The following is a 27,605-nucleotide window of genomic DNA, read 5'->3' as shown; positions in this document are numbered from 1 at the left end:
AAGGTGGGAAACCATATGGAGTGACGCTGAGTGTCTGAGTAAGACGTCTATATAGAGGCACAAGAAAGTGTCTACACTGAGGTGCTTGGGGTCTTTGATGAGCCATTTCAGTGGAGCGGGGGGAGGTAATCAAAGACTGGACTGGATCGAAGAGTAAAAGGGAGGCAAAGAAAGGAGGCAGTGCGTGTGCATAAGTGCAGGTGGAGAGAGGGGTGGATGGAGGGAGTTGCTAACCATGTGTGTGCTAAAGACGTGGTACCATAGAGTGTCCTTGTATCAGGATGTGAGTGCGTGTGAGTGTGTGGTGCCTTTGTCCATGTGCTTCTGGCTCTGCGTATCCTTGGGTGTTGGATGTGCGTTTGACTTTCTAAGAATTTCAAACTGTGGTCTTCGGCTCCGATATTTATGTAGCATTATAAATCAATATTTGTATTTTTAGAATCCATAGAACTTTACTGGAACATAGATATTAACTTGTTGGTTCCCCACTTTTTAATATTTGATGAAATTCACAATCAAGTAATGAAGCGACTTCTATGAGGGAGAAGGCACATTATTGATAGAGCTGAGCACAGAAACATACCTGGGAGTGGTGTTGGAATACCATAGTGACCGATAATAATCCTAAAAAATCCAAACCATTTACTGGAGTGTTACCTACATCATGTAGTTTGTTTTTTTTTAACAGATTATCTACATTTCTAATTTTTCTGTTTAGAGTAATAACAGCTATGTTAAGTGTTAAGGAGAAAGTACCTAAGAATTTAAAACTTATCACAGATCTAAACAGAAGACGCCATCCCAAATGGGTAAGAATGAATGATGTTGTTCTCCTCACAGGCAATATACGAACGCCTTTTTGGTTGGATTGTTACTCGCATCAATGATGTTATTGAGGTCAAGAACTATGACACCACAGTCCATGGGAAAAACACCGTTATCGGTGTCTTGGATATCTATGGCTTTGAAATCTTTGACAACAACAGGTAAACTGGAATAAGATGCTCAAAACTCTATAGTGTTTATCTTTTCGTCTCTCTGAACCTACCTGATTCCTTTTCTCGCAGCTTTGAACAGTTCTGCATCAACTACTGCAACGAGAAACTGCAGCAGCTCTTCATTCAGCTGGTTCTGAAGCAAGAACAGGAGGAGTACCAGCGGGAGGGCATCCCCTGGGAGCACGTGAGTGCGCGCCTGTGGAAAGTAGCTTCCCGGGTTGCACGTAGCGTCGACACTGTCAGATCTTTTCATGTTAGCTGTTCTGTTGCAGTTTTCTCGGGCCCACGAAACATCCGAACATTGTCTTTCCTTTTGGGGATACGTAATTACAAGTCATCTTCAGGGTTGATGGGTGGAATGTCTCTCATTTGACGGACTGCCTTGTTGGTGCCCAGAAATGCTGAGTTACAGCCCTCACACTTGATTGCTAATGCCACCTGGGTTATCTGGCTCGTATCTGTCTAGTAGAGTTTAGCACCCGGCGGAGGTTACTCGGAGCGGTAACTTTTGCCTTAAGTCGATTGGGCTTTGCTTCCAAATTTAGTTTATTCTCTTGCCGTCCTCTTTCTCCTCTTATTTCTCCTTTTTCTTTTTCCCTCCTCTACTTTGCAGTCTAAGTGGCACTGTTATCATCTTCGGTTATTATGGTTTACATTCTCCAAAACTCAGGCGTGAAAACATTCACGTTTACTTCCGTCTGCTATCCTTTGTGTCATACCTGTTATCACCTTCTCATGGCCCTTTATGAACACTGACAGTTGTCAAAGGTCTGAGGAGGGCGGGCCAGAGAGTGGGACTGCCCTGGGGCGCAAGCCCCAGACACCACTGCTGAAAAGCATGACTTGGTTGGCTCTCTTGTTCCTTACCATTTGACCTCCTGCTTGTGACGGGTTGAGACCTAGTAATGTTTTCTTTTAAATTTGTATTTTTAAACAATTTTGAGGACAGACTTGAGAAATGCAAAAACTTCTGAGTTTCCACACATTTCTGTGTTTATAAAACTGTGTTTATCCTCCTGCCGAATAGAACACACAATAAAGTCAGTATTTTTTTTAATATCTGACATAGTAGTAAAAAGCTTCTTTGATATACTGTATGTAAATTACTTTTATATTTCTTCCCACCTTCCTACTTTCTCTCTCCTCTCATTCAGAAAGGGAGACAGTGGTATAACTAGTAGCTGTCCTGCCTCAAATTGCATCTTTGCCTTCCAGCATGTGTTAAACCTCACAATACCAGAAAAAATTTTTTTCAAGTATATTAGTGTAAATTTTACTGTTTTACAAATGAACCAAAAGTTGTATTATTACTTTGTAGTAGAATTACCTATCATTTTGATTTAAACTAAACTCTCGTAGCACATTTAAGATGTAATTCAATTAACTTTAGATGCAGCCTTCTTAGAATGGATCTGTTATACAATTTAATACACAATTACAACTGAAGCTTAGATTTTTTATAGCAAATTTAATCATAAAACTTGTTATTCAGAGGTGATTCAGAGATACTGGTCAAAAATGTCCTTTAAAAATCAGGATATCAAATTCCACAGGCATAGTTGATAAGGAGGAAAGTCAACAACTGCAGTAGGCTATCCCAAACATCTGAAAAAGGAGCAACCCTAAAAATGCAAAAAACCCTAAAAATGCAAAAATCTTTAGCAAAATAAACCAAGAAATACATGTCCTAGAGGGGACAAAAGGCTAGGTCGCAGGTAATTGTTACTATACCGACTACATGCCAGGTCCTTCCAAATTAGAATCTCTATTCTGGGCGATTATTTCCTTTAAAAAACTCAACTTCTGAACATAGTGATTGATTTTTAAAAATGTTTTTTATTATGGAAAATTTCAAGCAAACATAAGAGCAGAGATCGTGATATGATAAATTCCGTGTACCTGTCACCAGCTCTGACAGTTATCAGTGGATTGCCAGTCTCGTGTCATCTGGACCCACTGACCCACCCACCCACCTGATCCCCCAGATTATTTTGAAGCAAATCTCAGACATCATATTGTTTCACCTATAAATAGCCCCGTGTACTTCTCTAAAAGATAAAGACTTTTACAAATACCATGACCACAGTACCGTTATTACACCTAAGAAATGTAACAGTAATTCCTTAATATCATCAAATATCCAGTCGTGTTCACATTTCCTGAGTCGTCTTACAGGGTTTTTTTTGGTCTGTTTTTATAGTTGTTTGAATTTGGATCCAAGCAAGGTTCTTACATTGTGGTTGGTTGATAGGACGCTCGCGTATCTATAGATTTTCTCCTCCATCTCTTTTATTTCCTCACAATCTCCCGATGAAGAGGATGAGTCATTTGTTCTGTTGAGCTTGCCACAGTCTGGATTTTGCTCATCGGATTCCCGAGGTGTCATCCAGACTGTCTCTGTTCCGTGTATGCCCCTGGTTGTTAGATCTGGAGTCTTGGCTGGTTTCAGGATCAGTGTTTTTCTCCCAGTCTGTTTCATAGGTGGTATGTGGACTTCTGTCAGGAGGTTCCTAAGGCTTAGTTGTCTCCCTAATTAACTCACCCTTATAGGCTTTTGGTGCAGTAGTTTACAAGTCATTTTTTAGCTTTTGAGAACTGGACTGTTGGGCACACAGCTGCTCCATCTGGGATGGGAATGGGAGGCCCAGACCTCTCTGCCCCTGAGCTATCTCATCACATCTCCTCCTGCCCCCTGTAGTCTCTTAAGAAGCCTCCTGGGAATCGAGATTGCTGGAGAAAGCTGGTTTGGAAGCCGCGACTTGAAGCAATGTTTGAAGTAACCTTAAACTTACAAACTGAACTCTTTAGCCAAGACTCATTAGTTGTACAACTGGTTCTTTAGAGGACTTAATTCTTTTGTCCCTGGGACAAAAGAATTAATCTTTAATTCCATACTCCCAAAGTCTAAGACTTCAGCTAATATTTAATATAAGAATTACTGCTTTTTGAGAAGAGTAAGGATATTTTTTCGAAAGATGGAGAGAACTTTTCTCCCTAATTAGGAAATGTAATACGTGTCCACCCCAAATGTACTATTTAGACCAGGGTTTCTCCGCCTCTGTACTACTGATGTTTTGGACCAGATAAGTCTTTGTTGTGGGGCTGTCCTGTGCATTTTACGATGTTGTAGTGGCCTCTTCCCACTGGTCACGTAGTCATGACCTTCAAAAATGTGTTCAGACAATGCCAAATGACCCTGGCGGGGGGGGTGTCATCCTCTTGAGACTCACTGATATAGACAGACCAGTGAAGTATAAAAAAGGAAGCAGAAGCCACCTTGTCTGTAGACCGTCAGTCCTTGGATATGGTAGAGAACTTGGAAGAGGAGGGGAGGAGCTGAAACCCATAGACAGATAACTGGCATGAGTCCTTGGACTTTAAATAGCATGGAGCAGAACCCATGAGAGACTGAAATAGTCCATTATGAGCATATAGATCTTATAGTAGATGATGGAGACAACACTCAAGTTTAGGTACCTCCTAAATGAGGGGGACACATCAACACACAGAACTAAACTGTGTGATAATAGACTGCCCACCTTCAAGCGGTACACAGCTAGCCTGCATGAGGCCAGTGTGCATGCTGGGATGGATGCTGCACACTATCCAAATCAATGGGTATAGATGAGGAATTTAGGATAAACTTTGCGTATATTGAAGTTGCTAAAAAACCAGCTGTTATTTAGAACTTTATTCAGCTCACAAAAGTAAACAAAAAGTTTATCCTTATCTTTTACAGATACTTTCATCTCAGAATTAAATTTTTTATATTTTTCCCAGAGAAACATCAAAAGTCTGTTAGACGTCTCTGTGATTTTTTTTCACTTGGGGAAAGCTGGAGAAGACTCTCTTCTGGGTTTTAGCCCTCCAAGGCCATAGAACTAGAAATTTTTGAGTTCTGTGTGATACCTTAACCTCATCAAGTTATGAATTGAATAATACTTTAATGTTATTTGTTGGTACTTCATGGAGTGTGGGTCTTGTGATTAAATGGCAAACAGATTGGGGGATTTAGAGTATGAAGGAGTGGGGTTAGATGCGGGATTAAAACAAAAGTTAGTGATGGGAGAAACGCTGCCTCCTTTACAATTTTTGCCTTGAGCTGCACCCACGTAACACAAAGTGTTTCATGATATAAAGTCAACAAAGAAGCTAAAAAATAAAGCTCTGATAGAACATGTGCCCTTTTAGCATTAGGCCTCATTAATGCTCTTGACATACTTCCCATCAAGATAACTTTCCTTGAGCTCCTGAAACACACGCAGGCATCAGTGTCTTGCCTGTGCTGGCATCTGTTCCCTCTGGAACCGCCTCCCTGCTGTGTCCTGCAGATCGATTACTTCAACAATCAGATCATCGTGGACCTTGTGGAGCAGCAGCACAAGGGGATCATTGCAATCCTGGACGATGCCTGCATGAACGTTGGCAAAGTCACTGACGAAATGTTCCTTGAAGCACTTAACAGTAAACTGGGCAAACATGGCCATTTTTCCAGCCGAAAGGTAATGTGTTTTATGAGAACTTCCTCTCCTTTCGATCTGTAAGGTTTTCCCCATCGTTTGACAGAATTAAATGGTCTTAAATGTTGGGTTAAAAGAATGTCCACTCAACTAAGCAAGAAAGGCCATAAGCATCCATTAAGAGACTTACTGCTAGAAATAAATTCTGCCTCTTTGGTTTATGAGATGACAAGATGGATAAAAATCATAATATCCAGGAGAGGGAGCTCCAGACTATTCAATTTGCTAGAAATAGGAAAAATGAACATGATTTTAGAAAGCATGATGTCATTTATAACCAATAGGTACAGAGGCCTTGTTCATGTGCTAGAATTTTGCTCCTGCATCTGATAATTCTGGCACTGAAAACAGCTTTTGTCCTTGACTTTTTACTGTAATTGGTTATAAAATGTAGTATGTGTCCTCTGCCACAGTTCTTCAGACTATGTGACTTTTTTTTTTTTTTTAAGGATTTTATTTATTTATTTGACAGATAGCGAGAGCAGGAACACAAGCAGGGGGAGTAGGAGAGGGAGAAGCAGGCTTCCCGCGGAACAGGGAGCCCAATGCAGGGCTCGATCCCAGGACCCTGGGATCATGACCTGAGCCGAAGGCAGACGCTTAACAACTGAGCCACCCTGGCGCCCGGACTATGTGACTTTCTTGAGAATAGAGAAGTTCTAGCTGTAATTCTCCCCATCACAAGGAAACTCATTCCCCTAAACAAATGGGTATCCTTTTAACTCCCCATTTGCCACATTCTAAAAATGTTATTAAACAGATCACATTTCTGTAATAAGTGGTGGCAGTTGTGGTCGTCAGACCTTTGTGCTGTGCTTTGCATATAGTATGTTTGTCATTAGTATTTGCCCTAGGCGGGGCACACCATCATCCTTGGGTGTTCCCTACAATACCAGCTTGTCCAGCAACCATAAGCTGAAGGAGAAACAGGCCCCATGCTCTGTCACTTCCATAAAGAAAGGAGCAAACATTTCTGCTCCTCCATATTTTCATGTAAATCTATGACACACTGCCAATTTTTTTTAGCACGAATAAGTCTATTTTCTAACTTTGTCCCCTTTGAAATTATGTAATCAGAACAGATAGATAAAGCACAAATCATCAAGAAATAGACTACTGGCTGATATTTATTTTAGGCCAGTTTATTTCTAAGAGATGCTCCTTGGTCTGTTACTGAGGATTGACTTGGATCCCTACTACAAGTCACTCAGCTGTCAGATACTATGGTCTGACCTTTGACATTAGGGTTCTGGTCAGAGGTATTCTTCAGTCATTTCCCATGTATAACACAAGTGCTTAATAAGTGCCTCTCATTTCCCAGGCATAATTCTGGGTGCTGGGGACAGAGCAGTGAGCCAAGTTAGAAGCATCCTACCCCATTTAGAGTGATCTGTTGTAAGATGGTATTATTACATGGGCAGATGTCCCGTCTTCTAGGGATGGGTTATCTACGTCCTTTATAATCCCAACCCAGGTTTTGGAGACTCACCTAACATCTTGCCTACCAAATGGTAGATAATCAGTGTTTGTAAAATTGAATTGAATTTGGTCACGATCATACCAAATACATCTTATGGAATATTGAATTTTAAACTAAAACATGCAGGGCTCCACTTCATTTAAATAAATAACTGTGAATCTCATGATAAATCACCTCATTTTGATTCACCTTGGCCATTTATACACCTGACTTAAATTTGTCCACCAAATATTTTGAAATAGAGTTTCATTCTTGAGGTAGCCACTGTACATAGTACTTTTAAGCAGTTGCCACTGATTTGATAAGAAATTGCAAAATAATGATTTATCTGAGAAGACAGGAATTCTTTTTTTTTTTTAGATTTTATTTCTTTATTTGAGAGAGAGAGAATGCGTGAGTGGGCAGGGGGGTGGAACAGAAGGAGAGGGACAAGCAGACTCCCTGCTGAGCATAGAGCGCAGCGCTGGGCTCAGTCTCAAATCAAGAATTGGACGCCCAACCGACTGAGCTACCCAGGCGCCCCAGGAATTTTCTTTCTTTCTTTTTTTTTTTTTTCTTTAAATGTGGAAACCCAGGTTTCTCTGACTCTCCAGCTAGGTGGCTCTTTTTTCCAGCATCACTACCTGCCCACCCCTTGTCTGACAAGGTGGGGCGGGGGGGTGATGCTGGAAGAAGTCCCTCCTGAGATGGGGACTTTTAAAGTGTGTTAATTTCTGGGATTATTGCCCGACGAAGGAAAGAAATGGAATAACCAAGCTGTCAGGATATTTTCATCACTATGAATCTTTTTGTTAAATAATGCTGTTATCCTGTATATTACGCCAGGTGTTATCATTTGCTGTTGGTTGCAGATTAGCTCGAGTTACTGGCATGTTAAATAAGAGGTTTCTGCCTTGTATTTATTTAGGGGCTAAATGGTTTCTTATACATTAAAGTTATCATGGAGAGATAGGCAAATGATCCAGTAAACCACGAAATTACTATTTAAAGTATTGTGAACATACAAAGTTAAATGATATACAAAAGTTATTATTTTTAAAATGTAAAGAAAAATCTAAAACCTTCTGTGTTCAGATCACTTGAGACTTTGCAGTATCCAAATGTAAGAATATTCAATTAGCGTGGGCATCTCCTGGGTCCTTTTCCACGAGGAGTTTTATAAATGAAAGGGTTTTGTAAAATGGTTAACAAGAGAGAGAGAAGGAAAGAGGGATTCCATTTTTTGGAGACCTCTCTGTATGTTATATGCTTTGATCTCTGTGGTTCATTTAAGCTTCAGAACAACTGTCTAGGATAAATAACTATTTAAGGACACAGAGCAAGTAGATGGTAGAGCCAAGATTTGAACCTTGGAAGTCTGACTCTAATTTACTGTAATTGTTCACTTTTCTGATTAATAAACTAACTATTCCTTTACTAGTCCAGTTATCATGCAGAAGCCACCATCCTGGTTGGGGTTGTTTGTTAGCTAACAGTGCAACTTAAGTTTTTGTGCGTAACTGCACTCAGTGCTTTATGGATTCTTAGATGTCTGCTTTAGAACCTGTAGGATACTGCGTGATCCTTCACAGGGCAGACAAAGGAGTCTGGGCACTACTGTAACAAGGAAAATTGCAGGAAACTGTGGAGACCACCACCATTTCCACAAACTATTCCTCTTCAGTGAGAAATAGCTGCAGGAAGTTGACCTTCTTTGAAATGATAGCCCTGAACTTGACTCCCAGCTCAGGAGAAGACAAGTGAGCCAGGCCATTGTGTACATAGGAGAGCAGACATTACATCTGGTCCCAAGAATCCTTCCCAGAACGACCACCTACGAGCTATGGACTTGGGCCAATTACCTGATCTCTCTGACCCTTAGATTCCTTGTATGTAAAAGAGAGCTCCTAATACTTACTTTATATCTCAGTTGTGAGGACTGCATGAGATGTACATGCCCAGCAGACAGCAAGCCCTCGGTGTGGTGCTCCGTAAGTGGAGCTTGGAGCAGAAAGAGACTGTATCAGTCAGGGTAGGCTGGGCCACTTAGGGCAGCAGCCAGACTTTCAGCGTCAGAGACAACAGAAGTCCGTTCCTGTCCCAGGGACCCGGACTTCTTCCGTCTTCCGGCTCGTCCATCCCCTTGCTGCTGTCCTCTGCATCCAGCTAGTGGGAGGAGAGGGTCACCCACTTCTTACCAGCTTTGGCCGGACACAGACACACTTCCTTTCCCCTCACCGTCAGCTGTCGAGCACCTGGTCACTTGGCCATATCCAGCTGCCGGGGTGGCTGGGAAATGAAGTCCAGCCGTGTGGACTTCCGGTGAAAGCTCGCAGGCTTTACCACATAAGCCCCACACAGGGCCGTTTCATTCATAATGGTATCAAGATTTGTGACGCTGTCATCATCTTACATGACATTGGAGTATATTTTTAGGAAAGTGAAAATAATCTGTTTTCAAAATCATCTCCTTATTGATTTCTTAGATCTGCGCCTCAGACAAAATCCTGGAGTTTGATCGAGATTTTCGAATTCGACATTACGCAGGTGATGTAGTGTGAGTATCTTACTTTGGTACCTAACATGATGACTTGCATGCAGCTTCACTTCAGAAAATAGAACCAGGGGAAATAAAAACTGTTTTCCTATTCATTTGTGTTTTTTAGTCATTTCATAGGGTAATATAGTTTCATCTCCTCACTTAAAAAAAATATTGGTTTAGCTTCATTCATTCCTTGCTTTTCAAACTTTTCTTGAACACACACGGCAGCGGCCATGCACACAGCCCCTGGCATAGTTGGCATTCAGTCAGATCAGCTGATGGATAAATAAATCATGGGAGAATGTTAACGAGGAGAGAAAGATGGATAAGATGGGCCTTTTTCTGAAGAAGCTAACAGTTCAGTGGTAGACACAAGCAGATACATGAAAAGTCACTATAACGAAGAATGGTAGGGGTCAAACTAGAGATGCATGAGGCCTTATGGAAACACTGAGGAGGGATAATCATGCCAGGGTGAGGAGTGTAGAGAGGTTTTGGTGGGAAGTGACATCTAAGCTGAGTCATCAAAGTAAAAGAGGCTTAGTCAGGGGAAAGAATTGGGAAGGGAGGGCATTCCAAGCAGAAGAACTGGGCCCAGAGCCAAGGGCCAAGAGCCACCATCGCTTGTGAAGAACTACAAGCAGTTGGGTAACTACATAAGCAGAAACTAGTTTTGCCATATTATTTTCCAAATGTCAGTTGAAAAAGTAAAATTCTCACAAGCCACATTTTCTGGTCCCAATATAAGAAAAGTAGAAATTGATAAGAAAATATAACTACCTTAGTATCTGAGTCCCCTAGGGCTGCTATAACAAATTGGTGGCTTAACATGAGAGAAATGTTTGCCTTCCCAGTTCTGGAGGCCAAAAGTCCAAACTTTAGGTGGCTCAGGGCCACACGCTGGAGGAGGACTGTTCCTCTCCTTTGTCAGCTTCTGGTGGCTGCAGGCATTGCTTGGCTTGTGGCTACATCTCTCCTATCTCTGCCTATGTGGTCACACTGCTGCCTCCTCCTTGGTGTGTCTGTGTTAAAACTCCCTCTGCCTCGATCTTTTTTTTTTTTTTTAAAGTAGGCTCCACACCCAGCATGGAGCCCAGCGCAGGCCTTGAACTCACAACCCTGAGATCAAGACCTGAGCTGAGATCAAGAGTCGGACCAACGGAGCCAGCAGGCAGCCCTGGCCTCTGTCTTAAAACTACAATTGTGGTGGCATTTAGGGCCCACCTGGGTAATACAGGATCAGCTTCTCCTCTCAAGATCCTTAATGTAATCATACCTTTTGTCATAAGAAGATCACACTCACCGGGGCTGGGGAATTTGACATGGATGTCTTTCGGGTCGGGGAAGCGCATTTTTTCAGCCTGCTACACTTAGGATGCTTTGTCCACTGAACACTGCTTCTTACCTGATTATTCTTTAGTTTCCTCTTTTCCTTCCTCCTTATTTTTTACATTAGGAGCTCTCTTCATCATAACCCGTTACAGGAAGAGATTACATAACAACAACAACAACAAAAAGGCAAATGATCATCTCTACAAATGCCAAAAAGACATTTGAAGAAATTTTAATAGCTGCTCCTGATTTAAATTAGAACTCTGAGTCATAGGATAATATGGCTCGAGATGATCACCCCGTCTGTCAAACTAGCCATTAGTGCTGGAATGGCACCATTTTCCACTTGTTCTGGTCCCATTCCCAGGTTCCAGAACATTGAAGAGGGGAGATGCAGCACTGTGCACACTCTCCTGCTGAAAAGGCTGCCTCACGTACAGGATGCTTCCATTCAGTTCGGAAACATCAAAGCAGAGCTGGTCAGAGGCCTTGGAGACCTGCTAGCCTGGCCCCTTTGTTTTATAAATGGAGAGAACTTAAGGAGAGTGTGTAATAACACTTTCACCCAAGGCCACACAGCAAGTTTATGGAGTAGCTGAGCCAATAACTGGTTTCCAGACTCCTAGTCCAGAATGCTGACTTACCCTTCTGAGGGATATTCAGTGCCTCAGACTTCCCCTTCTCTCCTTCAGCCCTTCAATCCTTTTCTAGATTCTTACTGCATATATGCTGTGTGCACAATGTTTTACAAGGTGTGGTCTCCTCCCACAAAGAGCCTTCCATGTAAGATCGCATACATACCTATATGGTTGTGTGTGTGTGTTTATTTCTACTCAGAAATGTGCATACACATAATATATACACACTTACATGCATATATCACTACATTTAAAAGATGGTCTAAAATAATCACCATACAACTAATAACAGTATTGCCAGAATTTAGAATAATTATATGATGTAATACTTCTGTGAGAAGCCCAGGAAGGCTGATGCTAGTCCTTAGATGCTAGGAATTATTTTTAAAGGGAGAAGTGGGAAGGGTGCTAGAAATATTCAGGAAATAGTAACTAGGTCCATTTAAGTGGAATGTGTCCTTTTTGTAGCATTAGAGAAGTGGAAATGCCTGGAAAAGTAGATTGAGATCAAATCATAATGAGTCTGAGAGGCCAAAATAAGGACTTTGCAGTTTGAACGTTCTAGGTTAGACAAAAGATTAAGAGTCAGGTGGCTTCAAGGTTTCAGTCAAAAGTGACTTGAAGGTCTTAGGAAACCAATCTAGGATGTGGGAGGCAAGGAAGGAATTTGGGACCTGGTGACCTTGAAGCTCCTCTGGGCACCACAGCCTGAAGGAACCTTCTCAGAGAATTAAATATGTGAGGCTGGCACATCGGTGAGGGGTCAGGGTAAGACATCTGAGAATTATCTACATCGATGTGATGATTGTCAAGGAAGAAAATACAGTAGGCAAGAAAGTCGAGCTGTCGGGAGCAGGTGCATCTAGAGTTCCTGTTTGCACGGCCTCTGAGCCTCTGTCCTAGTCACTCTGACTCTCCGTCACTTGTGTGCCCCCAGCAGTGCACTTGCTCCCCCTGGAGTCCACAGCCATGGCTGCAACAGAGCAGCTCCCATCCCTCTTTCATCCCAACTGCAAATGTAGCTGGCCTCCTCACCTCACTTCTCTCCCTCCTCCAGACCATGAATGCTGGCCTCCTTGTTTTCTCTGTACTCCATGCATGTGCCTGCTCCTCTCCCTTCATTTGATCTGTTTCCCTGTGTGATCTCTCTTCCTCTTTCTCCTCTGCTTATCCAAATCTTACCATCCTTTGCAGTTCTTCTTGGATTCTTTTATCCCACCCCGAACACACTGAGAGAACCTTAGGCAAGTCACTTGACCTCCTTACGGAAGAGACTGTTAGTTCCTGTATGTTGCAGTTTTGCTTTTATCTTAGGAGTGCTGGATGATAAACACAGCTATCTTTTTAAGAGTCATCTTCTTGAGGTAAGCAGTAAACCGGTAGAAAATGACGGTCTTAATCATAGTGATGGTACTGATGTTTGTTCTCCTTTTGAGGAATAGAAACAACATTCCCCTCTATTTAGTAGGTAAATTTGATATTCTTTAACCAGAACAAAGTGGACAATATTAGCTCTACAGATGATTGATGGCATAATTATCAGTGGAAAGGCTTGTAGACTTGTCGAAAAACTTAAATGTGGCTCTTGCTTGGTGAATAATGCATGTTTTCTGTGGGTTTTTTTTTTTTTCTCTACTAGCTATTCAGTCATTGGATTTATTGACAAAAATAAAGACACTTTATTTCAAGATTTCAAGCGCCTCCTGTATAACAGGTAGGATTGAAATTTTATTAATTATCTTTCCATTAAACTTTTATTGCATAATATGCACGATTATTTTTATGTGGCAATTTTAAGAACTTCTGGCAAATTTTCTAGTTCTGTGCGATCATAATGAATGAATGAAATAATATATTCATGATTATACAGTCTATAAATTTAGGACGGGGACTTGCTACTAATATGACTTTCCTTGATTTCCCTTGGGTTGCCGTGGTTTCTCTGTTCACTACTGCCGTCCTTCTGGCACCCCTGCCAGTGTCCCCAGGGGAGGCCAGGGGCTTCGGGGGTGGAGTGTTGGATAACCTCTGGCCCAGATAAACGTTTTACGCATGCAGATTCCCACTGTAGAGTCTTTGCCTCCAACTAAGAGACCACTCTTAATATCAGAGCGGCATCTAGTGTTGACAGATCCTCAGTGGACAGAACCTTTCCACAGTCCAAGAAAATGTGGAAAAGATGTGGCGAAATAACTCCAGACAAAGGATAGCAAGTTCAAACCCAGTACGAATGCTTTGGAAAGAGGCCCGTAAAGAAGAGCTTCTCAGCCAGTTTCTTCTTTTGGATGAGAGGAATGTAGTCACACACTTACCACGTCTACTCAGTTGGCCAAGAGATCATCAGAAATGTGTTGAACACCTGGGAACCATACATTCTTCTGTGCCCCAAAATGCAGCGGTGAAAACTATTTAGGCAAAGTTCCTGCTCTCATGGATCTGCTCTTCCAGTGGAGATGGCAGTTAATAAGAAAACAAGTCACTTTCCGGTAGTGACAGGTGCTGTGAAGAAAAATAAAGTAGGTAGGAGATTGAAGAGTACAGACAAGGAGGCATTATAGAGAAGGGTGGTCAGGGAAGTCTTCTTAAAAGAGGGGACTTTTGAGCAGAGACCTGAATGAAGTGAGGGAGTGAGCCATGAACACATTGCGGGGAGAGCATTCCAGGCAGAGAGAACAGCCAGTGCCAAGGCGCCAGGGTGGGAGTGAGCAGCACGGGTGTCTTGAGAACAGCAAGAAGGCTAGTGTGGCTAAAAGCAGGGTGAGGGGTGGGGAGAGTCATAGGGAATGAATTTAGGGAGGTCAGCAGGCGTGGATCCTGAAGAGTCCGTGAGCCAAAGTAAGGATGAAGTATGAAGGGAAGCCATTGGAATTTATGATATGATGTGATTTATATTTTAAAGAACTCACTAGGGCTACTGTGTAAAACACACACTGTTTTGTGTTTTACAAGGGCAAGAGTAGAAGTGAGGAGACCAAACAAGAGACTAGTAATCCAGATGGTAGTAACAGAGATAATGAAATGTGGTCAGAGTGAGTGGTATTTTGAAACTGGAGCCAACAAGATTTGCTGATGGGTAGGATGTATGGCATGAGAGAAAAATGGAAATCTAAGATGAAGTCTGAGCAGTGGGGAAGGGATGCTTGAAGTGGGGAAGACAACGGGAGGGGCTAATTGGGTGGGGGAGATGGGGCGTTTTGTTTTGGATATGTTATGTTATATTGGACACGCCACTGGAAATGCCAAGTAGACAATTGTGGGTACACATCTGGAACTCTGGGTAAAGGAGGGACTAGAGATGCAAATTCATGGTCATCAGTCTATTCACAGTATTTAAAGCCATAAAACTAGATGAGATGAACAAGGGTGATCTTAGACAAATATAAGAGAAGAGGTAAAAAAGATTCATTCCTGAGACTCTCCAGCATTCAGATTCAAGCAAGAAAGAAGCAACTAGCAAAGGAGACAGGGCTGCCAGTGAGGTAGGAAGAAAGCCAGAAATCTGGTGTCACAGAGGCCAAGCCAAGAAAAAAGTGCTTTAAGAAGAAAACAATTATAGGGGCGCCTGGGTGGCTCAGTTGTTAAGCGTCTGCCTTCAGCTCAGGTCATGATCCCAAGGTCCTGGGATGGAGCCCCGCCTCGGGCTCCCTGCTCAGTGGGAAGCCTGCTTCTCCCTCTCCCACTCCCCCTGCTTGTGTTCCCTCTCTCGCTGTCTCTCTCTCTCTCTCTGTCAAGTGAATAAACAAAATCTTTAAAAAAAAATTTTAAAAAGTAAAATTAAAAATTTAAAAAAAGAAGAAAACAGTTATAAACTGTGTCAAATACTGTCAAAAGCAAAGTAAGGTGAGAACCAAGATTAACCATGGGATTTGCTGACCTGCCAGTGGGACTGTTGACAACACTGATCTCAGTAGAGTCGTGAAAACGAATGTCTGATTGAAGTGCGCTCCAGAGAATATGGATAATGAGAATGTGGAGATACAGTGTTAAAACACAGTTCTTTCAAGAAGGTTTACTACTAAGTGGTTCATCTGTGTGGATGTCGAAGGCACCAAAGACAGTGATGGAGCTCTCAGCACCAGAAGGTTACATGGGAACAAGAGGGGCTCCAAGTAAGGATTGGTCACGGGGAAAAGGGCTTTCAGAAAGGAGTTGCAATGCTTGAACTTTCATGTAAGATGCACCCACTTTGAGGGACAAATGACAGAGTCTGGCATTGCTCTGTGTAGGGTAATGTCAAAATTCAAATTGGAAAAACGGCTTCAGTTGGCAGTGTCAGTGGCAGCGTGTGTTGCCAGGGGAAGGCAGCCGGGCTGTGTACCAGGAGGCTACAGAAGGTGGCATTCATTACCTTCGTGAATGTATTATGGTCCATAGGTCCAGCTCCGTGAGAGGAGCTCCTCCTCTTAGTGGTGGACTCGCGTAATTCCCAAGCTCACAGGACCAGTGTAGAAACAAAGCCTCGTGGGGATTTATTTCCAGGGAAAAATCTGACCATCACATGGAATGGAATATTTGCACTGCTATGACAGGCTGTTCTCCCCTATTGGAAAACCTGCTTGGGAAGTCACATAGCAGCGAGAATTCTAGTTTATTAATTGACAGTGAAAAATATTACCCATAGAATCCAGAGTGCTTAGTTGCTTGGTAAGCATGGAAGTAGAACAAAGGGACTTGGGTAAATCCAACAATTAAAGGCATCAGGGCTCAGATGAATCTGTTTCAGCTAGCAGGGATGGTCTTGCAAAGGTCTATTGACTGCAACTTTTTGTATGTATCTGCATAATAGGAAAGGTCTTGCCAGTGGAACGGGGAAGTCTTGGATTTATTTTGGCTAAACCATCCTCCTAGATGTGTTGGGATGTGCTTCCCTTGCCTCTGGACACTTCTCGATGCTTCCGTGGCTAAACAACCTCCCCAAGTTCCCATCCTTTCTCTGTATATATTCAAAGAGTAATCCTTGCATCTCTAGTTCTGTAGACCTTGAGAGTATACTTGCAGATATGTGTGCACGTGCATATGTATGTGCGTGCATGTGTGTAATGGAAAGAGGAAGGGAGAGAGCAGGCGGCATGCCAGATACACAGACTTTACTCTTTACTACCTCACTACTAAGTCAGATAAATTGTCTTATCTATTAAGCCTACTGGGTTTAAATGTTTGCAAACTATTTTGTTAATATTACATGCATGACGTACTGGCCCCAAAGTTCATTCTCTTTAGAATGATCGTATGTGTCTGTTTTGATTCATTATGTATCAGTTCTACTATTTTATGATAATATCTTATTTCCTTCATTTCCAACCTTCCCCTCTCCCTCCATTTACAATGTAAAATATGGAAAGAATCTAAAGATGGCCAACAGTGAGTAAGGTGGAACTTGGGGTAGAAACTGCATAGATCCAAAGTCTGCAATCTTCAGTCTTTGGTCTGCACCAGAATTTTCAAAAGTACACACGTTCTACTTTCTGGAAATTCTATTCCAGAAAGTGTTAGGAAGACATCCAGGCTTCCTCCACGCTAAGGGTTGAGAACCATTGCCTTAAATTCTTTTTCGGCTATAGACTAGAATGGAAAATTTAAGGAGAAACAATAGACCTTTATGTGGTCATTTTTACTGATAGGTGCCTCATTGGAAAATCAGGGACTAGGACCAGAAAGGAGTAAAACGGGGTCCCTGAGCCACACACAGATCACTGTTAGTTTACCGCCACTTTCTTTCTTTCTTTTTTTTTTTTTTTTAAGATTTTATTTATTTATTTGACAGAGAGAGACACAGCGAGAGAGGGAACACAAGCAGGGGGCGTGGGAGAGAGAGAAGCAGGCTTCCCGCCTAGCAGGGAGCCCGGTGCGCGGCTCGATCCCAGGACCCTGGGATCATGACCTGAGCTGAAGGCAGATGTTTAACGACTGAGCCACCCTCGCATCCCAGTTTACCGCCACTTTTGATGGTAGTCAGCACAGCTCGCTCGCAGTGGTGGGGGCAGGGAGCACTGCTCTGTTTTCATTCACAGACCCAGTCAGTCTTCAGCCCACCATTTATCCTTTTTGCTCTCTTGTCACTTATTCCAGCATTTCACAGCTATTATTTTGAGCCTCTGTGTGCAGAAGTTTACTAGGTATTTGGGGAACCACTTGGCAGTTTCCTCAATTTTACACCAGAGAAAGAAAAATGGGCAAAATGATGGCAGTAGTAAACACAGAAGAGAATGTCCTTGCTGAGTCCCTTCTCTCTCTTCTCTGCCCCTAATTAAAAAAAAAAAAAAAGATTTCTGACAAATAGCGTTGTAGGGTGACAGATGACAGCCACACCTGTGGTGAGCACTGCCTGACGTCCAGCGATGTGGACTCCCTGTGTTGTACACCTGAAACTAGTGTAACGTCGTGTGTCAGCTGTACGCAAATACAAAGAGAGAAAGAACTTTCCAGGGCACAAGCAGCATTTCGAGTTCCAATTACTTTAAAATCAAAGGCACCCGGAATGAAACAGGAAGAAAACCAGAGTTGAGACCACCACACGTTGTTTTTGAAGGTATCTCCACAGAGCCAGATAATGATTTTTATAGAATACTTAGCATCGACCCTGGCCTGAAGTACACTGTGGGAATCGGATGGCAACATGTCACGGCAATAAAATGTCATAACTGCCCATAACGGAGTGCAGAAATTCAGCTGCAGGACGGGGTTTACTAGAAGGCGGTATAGAAACAGTTATTATTCCTACCTGTCTTGTTCGGAAGAGCTGGATTTTTGTCGAGTTACCTGTTCTGTGGGAATCCTTCTCCCAATGAGAAGATGCTTTCACGTCCATGTTTTCTGCTGCGCCATTGAGCATTGTTTTTTCACTGGTGGCTTGTCCTCCTTCTAAGTACCACCAGAACTTTTGACTTTACGTATGTATTGTAAGAGCCATGTTAACCATTTGAGGACCCTAGATGTCACTTTAAAGAAGTTTAAAGCATTTCCTTTCCGTTTATTTATTTAAGTCATCTCTACACCCAGCCTGGGGCTCGAACTCACAACCCCGACACCAAGAGTCACACACTCTACTGACTGAGCCAGCCCCAAGAATTTTTTACAGGTTGGATAGTTTGGGCGCATCTTCTCTGTCTGTGGTATGCTATCTGCTGCTGCACTTTCTCAGCATAGTTTTCTGGAAGTTAGGCCTTGTGTGTTCAGGCCGCCGTCCCCGTGGGACTCCCAGAGCAGTCTAACGGGACAGTTTCCCGTCACTGTATTTGAATGTAATGCTCACATTGCTCTTCCTGTGCCTCTCAGTTCCAATCCTGTGCTGAAGAATATGTGGCCTGAAGGCAAACTGAGTATTTCGGAGGTGACCAAGCGACCTCTGACCGCTGCCACCTTGTTTAAGAATTCGATGATCGCTTTAGTAGACAACCTTGCATCAAAGGTAACTTTTCTTCTCCGCATATCCATTTTATGGCCACTTTCGATGGTCGTTGGCTCCGCTCGCTGCCATAGGTTCCTTCTTGATATATGTTGTAGAGAATGTATGTGTGATTTGCTTTTTAGGTAATTATAATAAATCAAACTGAAACATCTATTTTTTTTTTTTAATTTTTTTATTGTTATGTTAATCCCCATACATTACATCATTAGTTTTAGATGTAGTGTTCCATGATTCATTGTTTGTGCATAACACCCAGTGCTCCATGCAGAACGAGCCCTCCTCAATACCCATCACCAGGCTAACCCATCCTCCCACCCCCCTCCCCTCTAGAACCCTCAGTTTGTTTTTCAGAGTCCATTGTCTCTCATGGTTCTTCTCCCCCTCCGATTTCCCCCCCTTCATTCTTCCCCTCCTGCTACATTCTTCTTCTTTTTTTCTTTCTTAACATATATTGCATTATTTCTGAAACATATATTTAAAGTGAATGTTATACTAGAATTTTTATTCGTTTTGTTTTTTTTAACATGGCTGGGTGAAACAATTGTTTGTGTCCAGGATGAAATGCTTTTTGTTAAGGTTGAGCTTTTTATGGTTGTCGACAAGAGGAAAATCTTAGAACTTTAAAAAAAAAAAAAAAAAAAAATATATATATATATATATATATATACACACACACACACACACACACAACTATAAAGGAGAGCACATGCCTGACAAAAAGAGCTTCAGCCCTGTACCAAAGAAAGGGCATGGCTTTAAAAAAATCCTGAATTAAATAGTAATATGCCATCCATATATCATGTCTGGGTACAAAATGACCAGATAGAGTATCAAGAGGAAGTTTAGTATTTAAGTATTGTCCTTAGGCTGTTGTAAACAGCTGAAATAAAATGTTATATTATTGACAGTTGTTTCTGCTGTTGATTGCTCCTTTCAGGTGTAATACTGTTTGGTGACTTTTCTGTTTCTTCTCCTCCCCCCATCCCTCGCCAAAGGACAGATTTCTACTCTTAACTGCTGCTGTTGACAAGTTTGATAAATTAGGCGGCATTCTGGGCCTCATTATTTTTAGTTCCTTCATTTTTCTCTCTCTTCTGGTGCTTTTCCTCTGTATTTTATTCTCTGTTGTTATCTTTTTTTTTTTTTTTAAACCAACTTCCTCTCTAAGAATTTAAATCTGTACTGTTTCTGGTTACTTCACTATGGATAAATTAGGCAAAGGCATAAGAACACATCTGTTCAGTAGCTTTCTATTTCTTTTTGTCACGATTCTTTGGCCTCACGTGACAACAAATAAGCAGTTTGTTGGCTTGTAGAATCAAACTTCCAGAAAGGCAGGGGTGAGGACACCAGAACCGAAGACCAGAACACCATTAGAAGCCTTCCTCTTGTCTCTTAGCTTCTCTCTGCATGTCAGCTCCAACCTGCCTCATCCTGTAAGAGGGAAGGTGAACCTAGAAGGAGGGCATGTGACACAAGAAACAGAATTGAACACAGAATTTTATAGAACATGTTTATAGAATATATTATAAATAGTTTACAAAATATATTAGATTTATTTCATTAACTAGAAAAGAGCCACCTTTATTTTCTAAAATTGGTAGTTAAATGTGCATTTTTAGAAAATAAAAATTCTACAGCCATCTATAATTTCTGTATCAGGAATTGTATGCAGCTGCTATTAAAGAGAGACCCCCACATGAATGGCTTAAACAAGAGACATTTATTTCTCTCTCCTGCAGATAAGGTCCAGAAGCAGGCATCCCAGGACTGGTATAGCAGCCTTAAGGTTGTTAGGGACCCGGGTTCCTCCTGTCTTTTTCTTCTACCATGCGTGTGCTTGGCGTCCATCCTCCTGGTCCAAGATGGCAGCAGGGGCTTCTTCCCTTTCAAAGGGACTTCCTGGGAGTCTCATGCAGCATGTTCGCTACATCTCATTTGCTATCTCTAGTTACCAGGGAAGCTGGGAAGTGCATTTTTATTCTGGTCAGCAGTGTACCTAGTTAGAAATAAGTATTCCATTTAAAAAAAAGGTGCTGGATATAAGGCAGGCAACTAGCCTGGCAGCTTCTGCTGCGGCTTCCCAATCTGTGGAGGAGGGAGAGTGAGGGAGAGAACAACCTCTCAGCCCCAGAAAAGGCAGGAAGGTGGGTGGGGAAGCAACAAAGGAGAATGTTACTTTTAGAAAATACAAAATAATATGATAGAAATAAATCTAAATAATTGGTACTCACCATAAATATAAATAGATTAAGAAGACTAGTTAGAAAGTCTAGCTATATGCTTCATCCAGGAGATACCTAAATACCACTGTGCAGAAAGACGAAAAACAAAGAGGTGCACAAAAATATTTCAAGCGCTTCCCCCCCAAAAATGACTAAAAGCAATATTAATGTGAGAGAACATAGAATTTAAGGGAAAAAGTATTAATACAGATGAAGAGACTCCTAATAATCGAATGAAAATACCCAAGACAATAAAGCCACTTTGAACTACGTACCTAACAACATAGCTGTGATTATCCACGAACTCCATAAAGCAAAAAAAAAAGAACGTGAAAAAAATTTTAAAGGAAAAATTGACAAGTCCACAATCCCTGTGGGAGATTTTAAGCCAACTGTACCAGAAACTGATATTTCAAGCAGACAAAATCCTTAGTAAGAATACAGACGCGTTGAAAACCAAATTTAAACTTTAATACATCAAGAGAACCCTGCACCCGGGGCGGAGCAAGATGGCGGAGGAGCAGGAGACCTGGATTTCATCTGGTCTCAGGAATTCAGCTGGATAGGGATCAAACCATTCTGAACACCTACGAACTCAATAGGAGATCGAAGAGAAGAATAGCAACAACTCTCTGAGCAGAAAAGCGACCACTTTCTGGAAGGTAGGACGTGCGGAGAAGTGAATCCGAGGCGATATTCGGGATGATAGACGGCAGGGGAGGGGCCTCTGTCCGCCGCTTCTGGCAAGTGATAGAGCCACGGAGCACAAAATCAGAATTTTAGAAGTCTGCTCTGCTGAGGGACGTCGCTCTGATGGCTAAGCGGGGGGTGGAACCCTCGCGGGACAGTGTGGTCTCAGGACCCTCAGGGTCACAGAAAGACCGGGGGTGCCTGAGTGCGGCAGAGCTCCCAGGTATCGGAGCAGGGAAGCCGGCTGCAGAGACGGAGCCGAGGTGCGGGCTTTCAGCTCGGGGTTGCCATAAACCGTGATCCGCGGCACAGTCGGGCCACTGCTCCTCCAGCAGGGACCCAACAAGCGGCAGATCCGGGGAGACTCCCCTTCCTCCCCCAGGAGGAGAGGCGCGGGAGTGCACCACAGGGATCTGCGGGGTTTGGAGACTCCACACGGGGTCGGGTGCCAGAGATAGAAACGCGCGGTCACAGGCCAGCTGAGCACGGAGTGAGGCTGGAGACCGGGGAGACGGGAGTGACTTTTTCTGGGGCTTTTCTCTGGGGGCGCACTGAGGAGCGGGGCCCCGAGTTCTCGGCTCCTCCGGGGCAGAGATTGGGAGGCCGCCATCTTCACTCTCCGCCTCCAAAGCTGTACGGAAAGCTTGCAGGGAACAAAAGCTCCCGAGAGCAAACCCGAGCAGATTACTTAGCCCGGACCGGGCAAGGGCGGGGCAATTCCGCCTCCGGCAAAGAACTCTGGGAACCACGGCAACAGGCCCCTCCCCCAGAAGATCAGCGAGAACAGCCAGCCAAGACCAAGTTTACCGATCAATGAGAACGGCAGAACTCCAGCGCTAGGGGAATACTGCACATAGAATCCATGGCTTTTTTACCATGATTCTGTAGTCTTTCAAAGTTAATTTTCTCTAACTTTTTTTTTTTGAATTTTTCTTTTTCCTCTTTTCAACCAACATCTTATCAATCCCTTTTTTAAAAAAATTTTCATTTTTCATTTTTAGAGTCATATTCTATCCCTTCATAGTACTTACCGTATTTTTGACATATATATATATATATATATATATATATATATATAAGTTGTTCTCTCTTTAAAATTTTGAGATAGATTCTTCTAACAGATCAAAATATACCCTAAATCTCTAGTGTATGGCTTTTTCCTACTCCCCTGCCTGATCACATTCTCTCCCTTTTTTTTTTCCTTTTTTTTTATCATCTTTCTTTTTTCAAACAACTTCTTATTAATTCCTCTTATAAAATTTTTTATAACTTCCATCTTTACAGTCATATTCCATCCCTTCATCATATCAACCCTTATTTTTGTACATATATAAGTTTTTCTTTCTTTAAAATTTTGGAGGCACTTTCTTCTAACAGACCAAAATACACCCAAAATCTAGTGTGTGGCACTGATCTATGTACCAGCCTGATCATTTTTTTTTTTTTAATTTTTTATTGTTATGTTAATCCCCATACATTACATCATTAGTTTTAGATATAGTGTTCCATGATTCATTGTTTATGCATAACACCCAGTGCTCCATGCAGAACGTGCCCTCCTCAATACCCATCACCAGGCTAACCCATCCTCCCAACCCCCTCCCCTCTAGAACCCTCAGTTTGTTTTTCAGAGTCCATCGTCTCTCATGGTTCGTCTCCCCCTCCGATTTCCCCCCCTTCATTCTTCCCCTCCTGCTACATTCTTCTTCTTCTTTTTTTCTTTCTTAACATATATTGCATTATTTGTTTCAGAGGTACAGATCTGAGATGCAACAGTCCTGCACAATTCACAGCGCTTACCAGAACACATACCCTCCCCAATGTCCATCACCCAGTCACCCCATCCCTCCCACCCCACCCCCCCACTCCAGCAACCCTCAGTTTGTTTCCTGAGATTAAGAATTCCTCATATCAGTGAGGTCATATGATACATGTCTTTCTCTGTTTGACTTATTTCGCTCAGCATAATACCCTCCAGTTCCATCCACGTCGTTGCAAATGGCAAGATCTTATTCCTTTTGATGGCTGCATAATATTCCATTGTATATATATACCACATCTTCTTTATCCATTCATCTGTTGATGGACATCTTGGCTCTTTCCACAGTTTGGCTATTGTGGACATTGCTGCTATAAACATCGGGGTGCACGTAGCCTTTCGGGTCCCTACTTTTGTATCTTTGGGGTAAATACCCAGTAGTGCAATTGCTGGATCATATGGTAGCTCTATTTTCAACTTTTTGAGGAACCTCCATACTGTTTTCCAGAGTGGCTGCACCAGCTTGCATTCCCACCAACAGTGTAGGAGGGTTCCCCTTTCTCCGCATCCCCGCCAACATCTGTCATTTCCTGACTTGTTAATTTTAGCCATTCTGACTGGTGTGAGGTGGTATCTCATTGAGGTTTTGATTTGGATTTCCCTGATGCCGAGCGATATTGAACACTTTTTCATGTGTCTGTTGGCCATTTGGATGTCTTCTTTGGAGAAATGTCTGTTCATGTCTTCTGCCCATTTCTTGATTGGATTATTTGTTCTTTTGGTGTTGAGTTTGATGAGTTCTTTATAGTGTACCAGCCTGATCATATTTGATCATATTCTGTTTCTTTTTTGTTTTGTTCTGTTTTTGTTTGTTTTTATCTTTATCTTTTTCTTTTTCTTTTTTCTCTCTTTCCCTTTCTTTTCCCACTCCTTCAGGTCTTTTCTGATTTGTTTAGAGTATACTTTCTGGGCACGTTGTTAACCTGTTAGCATTTTGTTGTCTCATTAATCTATTCTCCTCTGCACAAAATGACAAGACGGAAAAAATCACCTCAACAAAAAGAACAAGAGGTAGTACCGACTGCCAGGGACCTACTCAATACGGACATGAGTACGATGTCGGATCTAGAGTTCAGAATCATCACTTTAAAGATACTAGCTGGGCTTGAAAAAAGCATGGAAGTTATTAGAGAAACCCTTTCTGGAGAAGTAAAAGAACTAAAATCTAACCAAGTCAAAATCAAAAAGGCTTTTAATGAGCTGCAATCAAATATGGGGGTGCTAACTGCTAGGATAAATGAGGCAAAAGAGAGAATCAGTGAGATAGAAGACCAAATGATGGAAAATAAAGAAGCTGAGAAAAAGAGAGATAAACAACTACTGGATCACGAGGGCAGAATTCGAGAGATAAACGATACCATAAGACGAAACAACATTAGAATAATTGGGATCCCAGAAGAAGAAGAAAGAGAGAGAGGGGCAGAAGGTATACTGGAGCAAATTATAGCAGAGTACTTCCCTAATTTGGGGAAGGAAACAGGCATCAAAATCCAGGAAGCACAGAGAACCCCTCTCAAAATCAATAAAAATAGGTCAACACCCCGACATCTAATAGTAAAACTTACGAGTCTCAGAGACAAAGAGAAAATCCTGAAAGCAGCTCGGGAGAAGAGATCTGTAACCTACAATGGTAGAAACATTAGATTGGGAACAGACCTATCCACAGAGACCTGGCAGGCCAGAAAGGACTGGCAGGATATATTCAGAGCACTAAATGAGAAAAATATGCAGCCGAGAATACTATATCCAGCTAGGCTGTCATTGAAAATAGAAGGAGAGATAAAAAGCTTCCAGGACAAACAAAAACTAAAGGAATTTGCAAACACGAAACCAGCCCTACAACAAATATTGAAAGGGGTTCTCTAAGCAAAGAGAGAGCCTAAAAGCAACACAGACCAGAAAGGAACACAGACAATATACAGTAACAGTCACCTTACAGGCAATACAATGGCACTAAATTCCTATCTTTCAATAGTTACCCTGAATGTAAATGGGCTAAATGCCCCAATCAAAAGACACAGGCTATCAGATTGGATTAAGAAACAAGACCCATCAATATGCTGTCTGCAAGAGACTCGTTTTAGACCCAAAGACACCCCCAGATTGAAAGTGAGGGGGTGGAAAACCATTTACCATGCTAATGGACACCAAAAGAAAGCTGGGGTGGCAATCCTTGTATCAGACAAATTAGATTTTAAACCAAAGACTGTAATAAGAGATGAGGAAGGACACTATATCCTACTTAAAGGGTCTATCCAACAAGAAGATCTAACAATTGTAAATATCTATGCCCCTAACATGGGAGCAGCCAATTATATACGGCAATTAATAACAAAAGCAAAGAAACACATCGACAACAATACAATAATAGTGGGGGACTTTAACACCCCCCTCACTGAAATGGACAGATCATCTAAGCAAAAGATCAACAAGGAAATAAAGACTTTAAATGACACACTGGACCAAATGGACTTCACAGACATATTCAGAACATTCCATCCCAAAGCAACAGAATACACATTCTTCTCTAGTGCTCATGGAACGTTCTCCAGAATCGATCACATCCTAGGTCACAAATGAGGTCTCAGCCGGTACCAAAACATTGGGATCATTCCCTGTCTATTTTCAGACCATAATGCTTTGAAACTAGAACTCAATCACAAGAGGAAAGTCGGAAAGAACTCAAATACATGGAGGCTAAAGAGCATCCTACTAAAGAATGAATGGGTCAACCAGGAAATTAAAGAAGAATTAAAAAAATTCATGGAGACCAATGAAAATGAAAACACAACTATTCAAAATCTTTGGGATGCAGCAAAGGCAGTCCTAAGAGGAAAGTATATAGCAATATAGCAATACAAGCCTTTCTCAAGAAACAAGAAAGGTCTCAAGTACACAACCTAACCCTACACCTAAAGGAGCTGGAGAAAGAACAGCAAATAAAGCCTAAACCCAGCAGGAGAAGAGAAATAATAAAGATCAGAGCAGAAATCAATGAAATAGAAACTAAAAGAACAGTAGAACAGATCAACGAAACTAGGAGCTGGTTCTTTCAAAGAATTAACAAGATTCATAAACTCCTGGCCTGACTTATCAAAAAGCAAAGAGAAATGACCCAAATCAACAAAATCATGAATGAAAGAGGAGAGATCACAACCAACACCAAAGAAATACACACAATTATAAGAACATATTATGAGCAACTCTATGCCAGCAAATTAGATCACCTGGAAGAAATGGATGCATTCCTAGAGATGTATCAACTACCAAAACTGAACCAGGAAGAAATAGAAAACCTGAACAGACCTATAACCACTAAGGAAATTGAAGCAGTCATCAAAAATCTCCCAAAACACAAAAGCCCAGGGCCAGATGGCTTCCCAGGGGAATTCTGCCAAACATTTAAAGAAGAATTAATGCCTATTCTTCTGAAACTGTTCCAAAAAATAGAAATGGAAGGAAAACTTCCAAACTCGTTTTATGAGGCCACCATTACCTTGATCCCAAAACCAAAGACCCCATCAAAAAGGAGAATTACAGACCAATATCCCTGATGAACATGGATGCAAAAATTCTCACCAAAATACTAGCCAATAGGATCCAACAGTACATTAAAAGGATTATTCACCACGACCAAGTGGGATTTATCCCTGGGCTGCAAGGTTGGTTCAACATCCGCAAATCAATCAACGTGATACAATACATTAACAAAAGAAAGAACAAGAACCATATGATCCTCTCAATAGATGCAGAAAAAGCATTTGACAAAGTACAGCATCCTTTCTTGATCAAAACTCTTCAGAGTATGGGCATAGAGGGTACATACCTCAATATCATAAAAGCCATCTATGAAAAACCTACAGCGAATATCATTCTCAATGGGGAAAAACTGAGAGCTTTCCCCCTAAGGTCAGGAATGCGGCAGGGATGTCCACTATCACCACTGCTATTTAACATAGTATTAGAAGTCCTAG

At 41.9% G+C, this 27,605-nt stretch overlaps 1 protein-coding gene across 4 annotated transcripts in view; it reads left to right on the top strand.

Annotated features, from left to right (window-relative positions):
- MYO1D (myosin ID) overlaps positions 1 to 27,605 on the top strand; it is a 364,381-nt gene that overhangs the window by 113,801 nt on the left and 222,975 nt on the right. For 3 of the 4 annotated variants that reach the window (XM_078063487.1, XM_078063490.1, XM_078063488.1), the window contains 6 exons: positions 841 to 986; positions 1,068 to 1,182; positions 5,330 to 5,500; positions 9,464 to 9,534; positions 13,129 to 13,203; positions 18,765 to 18,897. In XM_078063487.1, coding sequence (XP_077919613.1) covers positions 841 to 986; positions 1,068 to 1,182; positions 5,330 to 5,500; positions 9,464 to 9,534; positions 13,129 to 13,203; positions 18,765 to 18,897 — 711 coding nt within the window. Of the gene's footprint in view, positions 1 to 840; positions 987 to 1,067; positions 1,183 to 5,329; positions 5,501 to 9,463; positions 9,535 to 12,683; positions 12,873 to 13,128; positions 13,204 to 18,764; positions 18,898 to 27,605 lie in introns of those variants that run through there. The other variant, XM_078063495.1, reaches the window with a different exon arrangement.

Source organism: Halichoerus grypus, chromosome 2, assembly GCF_964656455.1.
Source record: "Halichoerus grypus chromosome 2, mHalGry1.hap1.1, whole genome shotgun sequence".
NCBI lineage: Eukaryota > Metazoa > Chordata > Mammalia > Carnivora > Phocidae > Halichoerus > Halichoerus grypus.
This window is presented reverse-complemented; position numbering and strand designations above follow the sequence as displayed.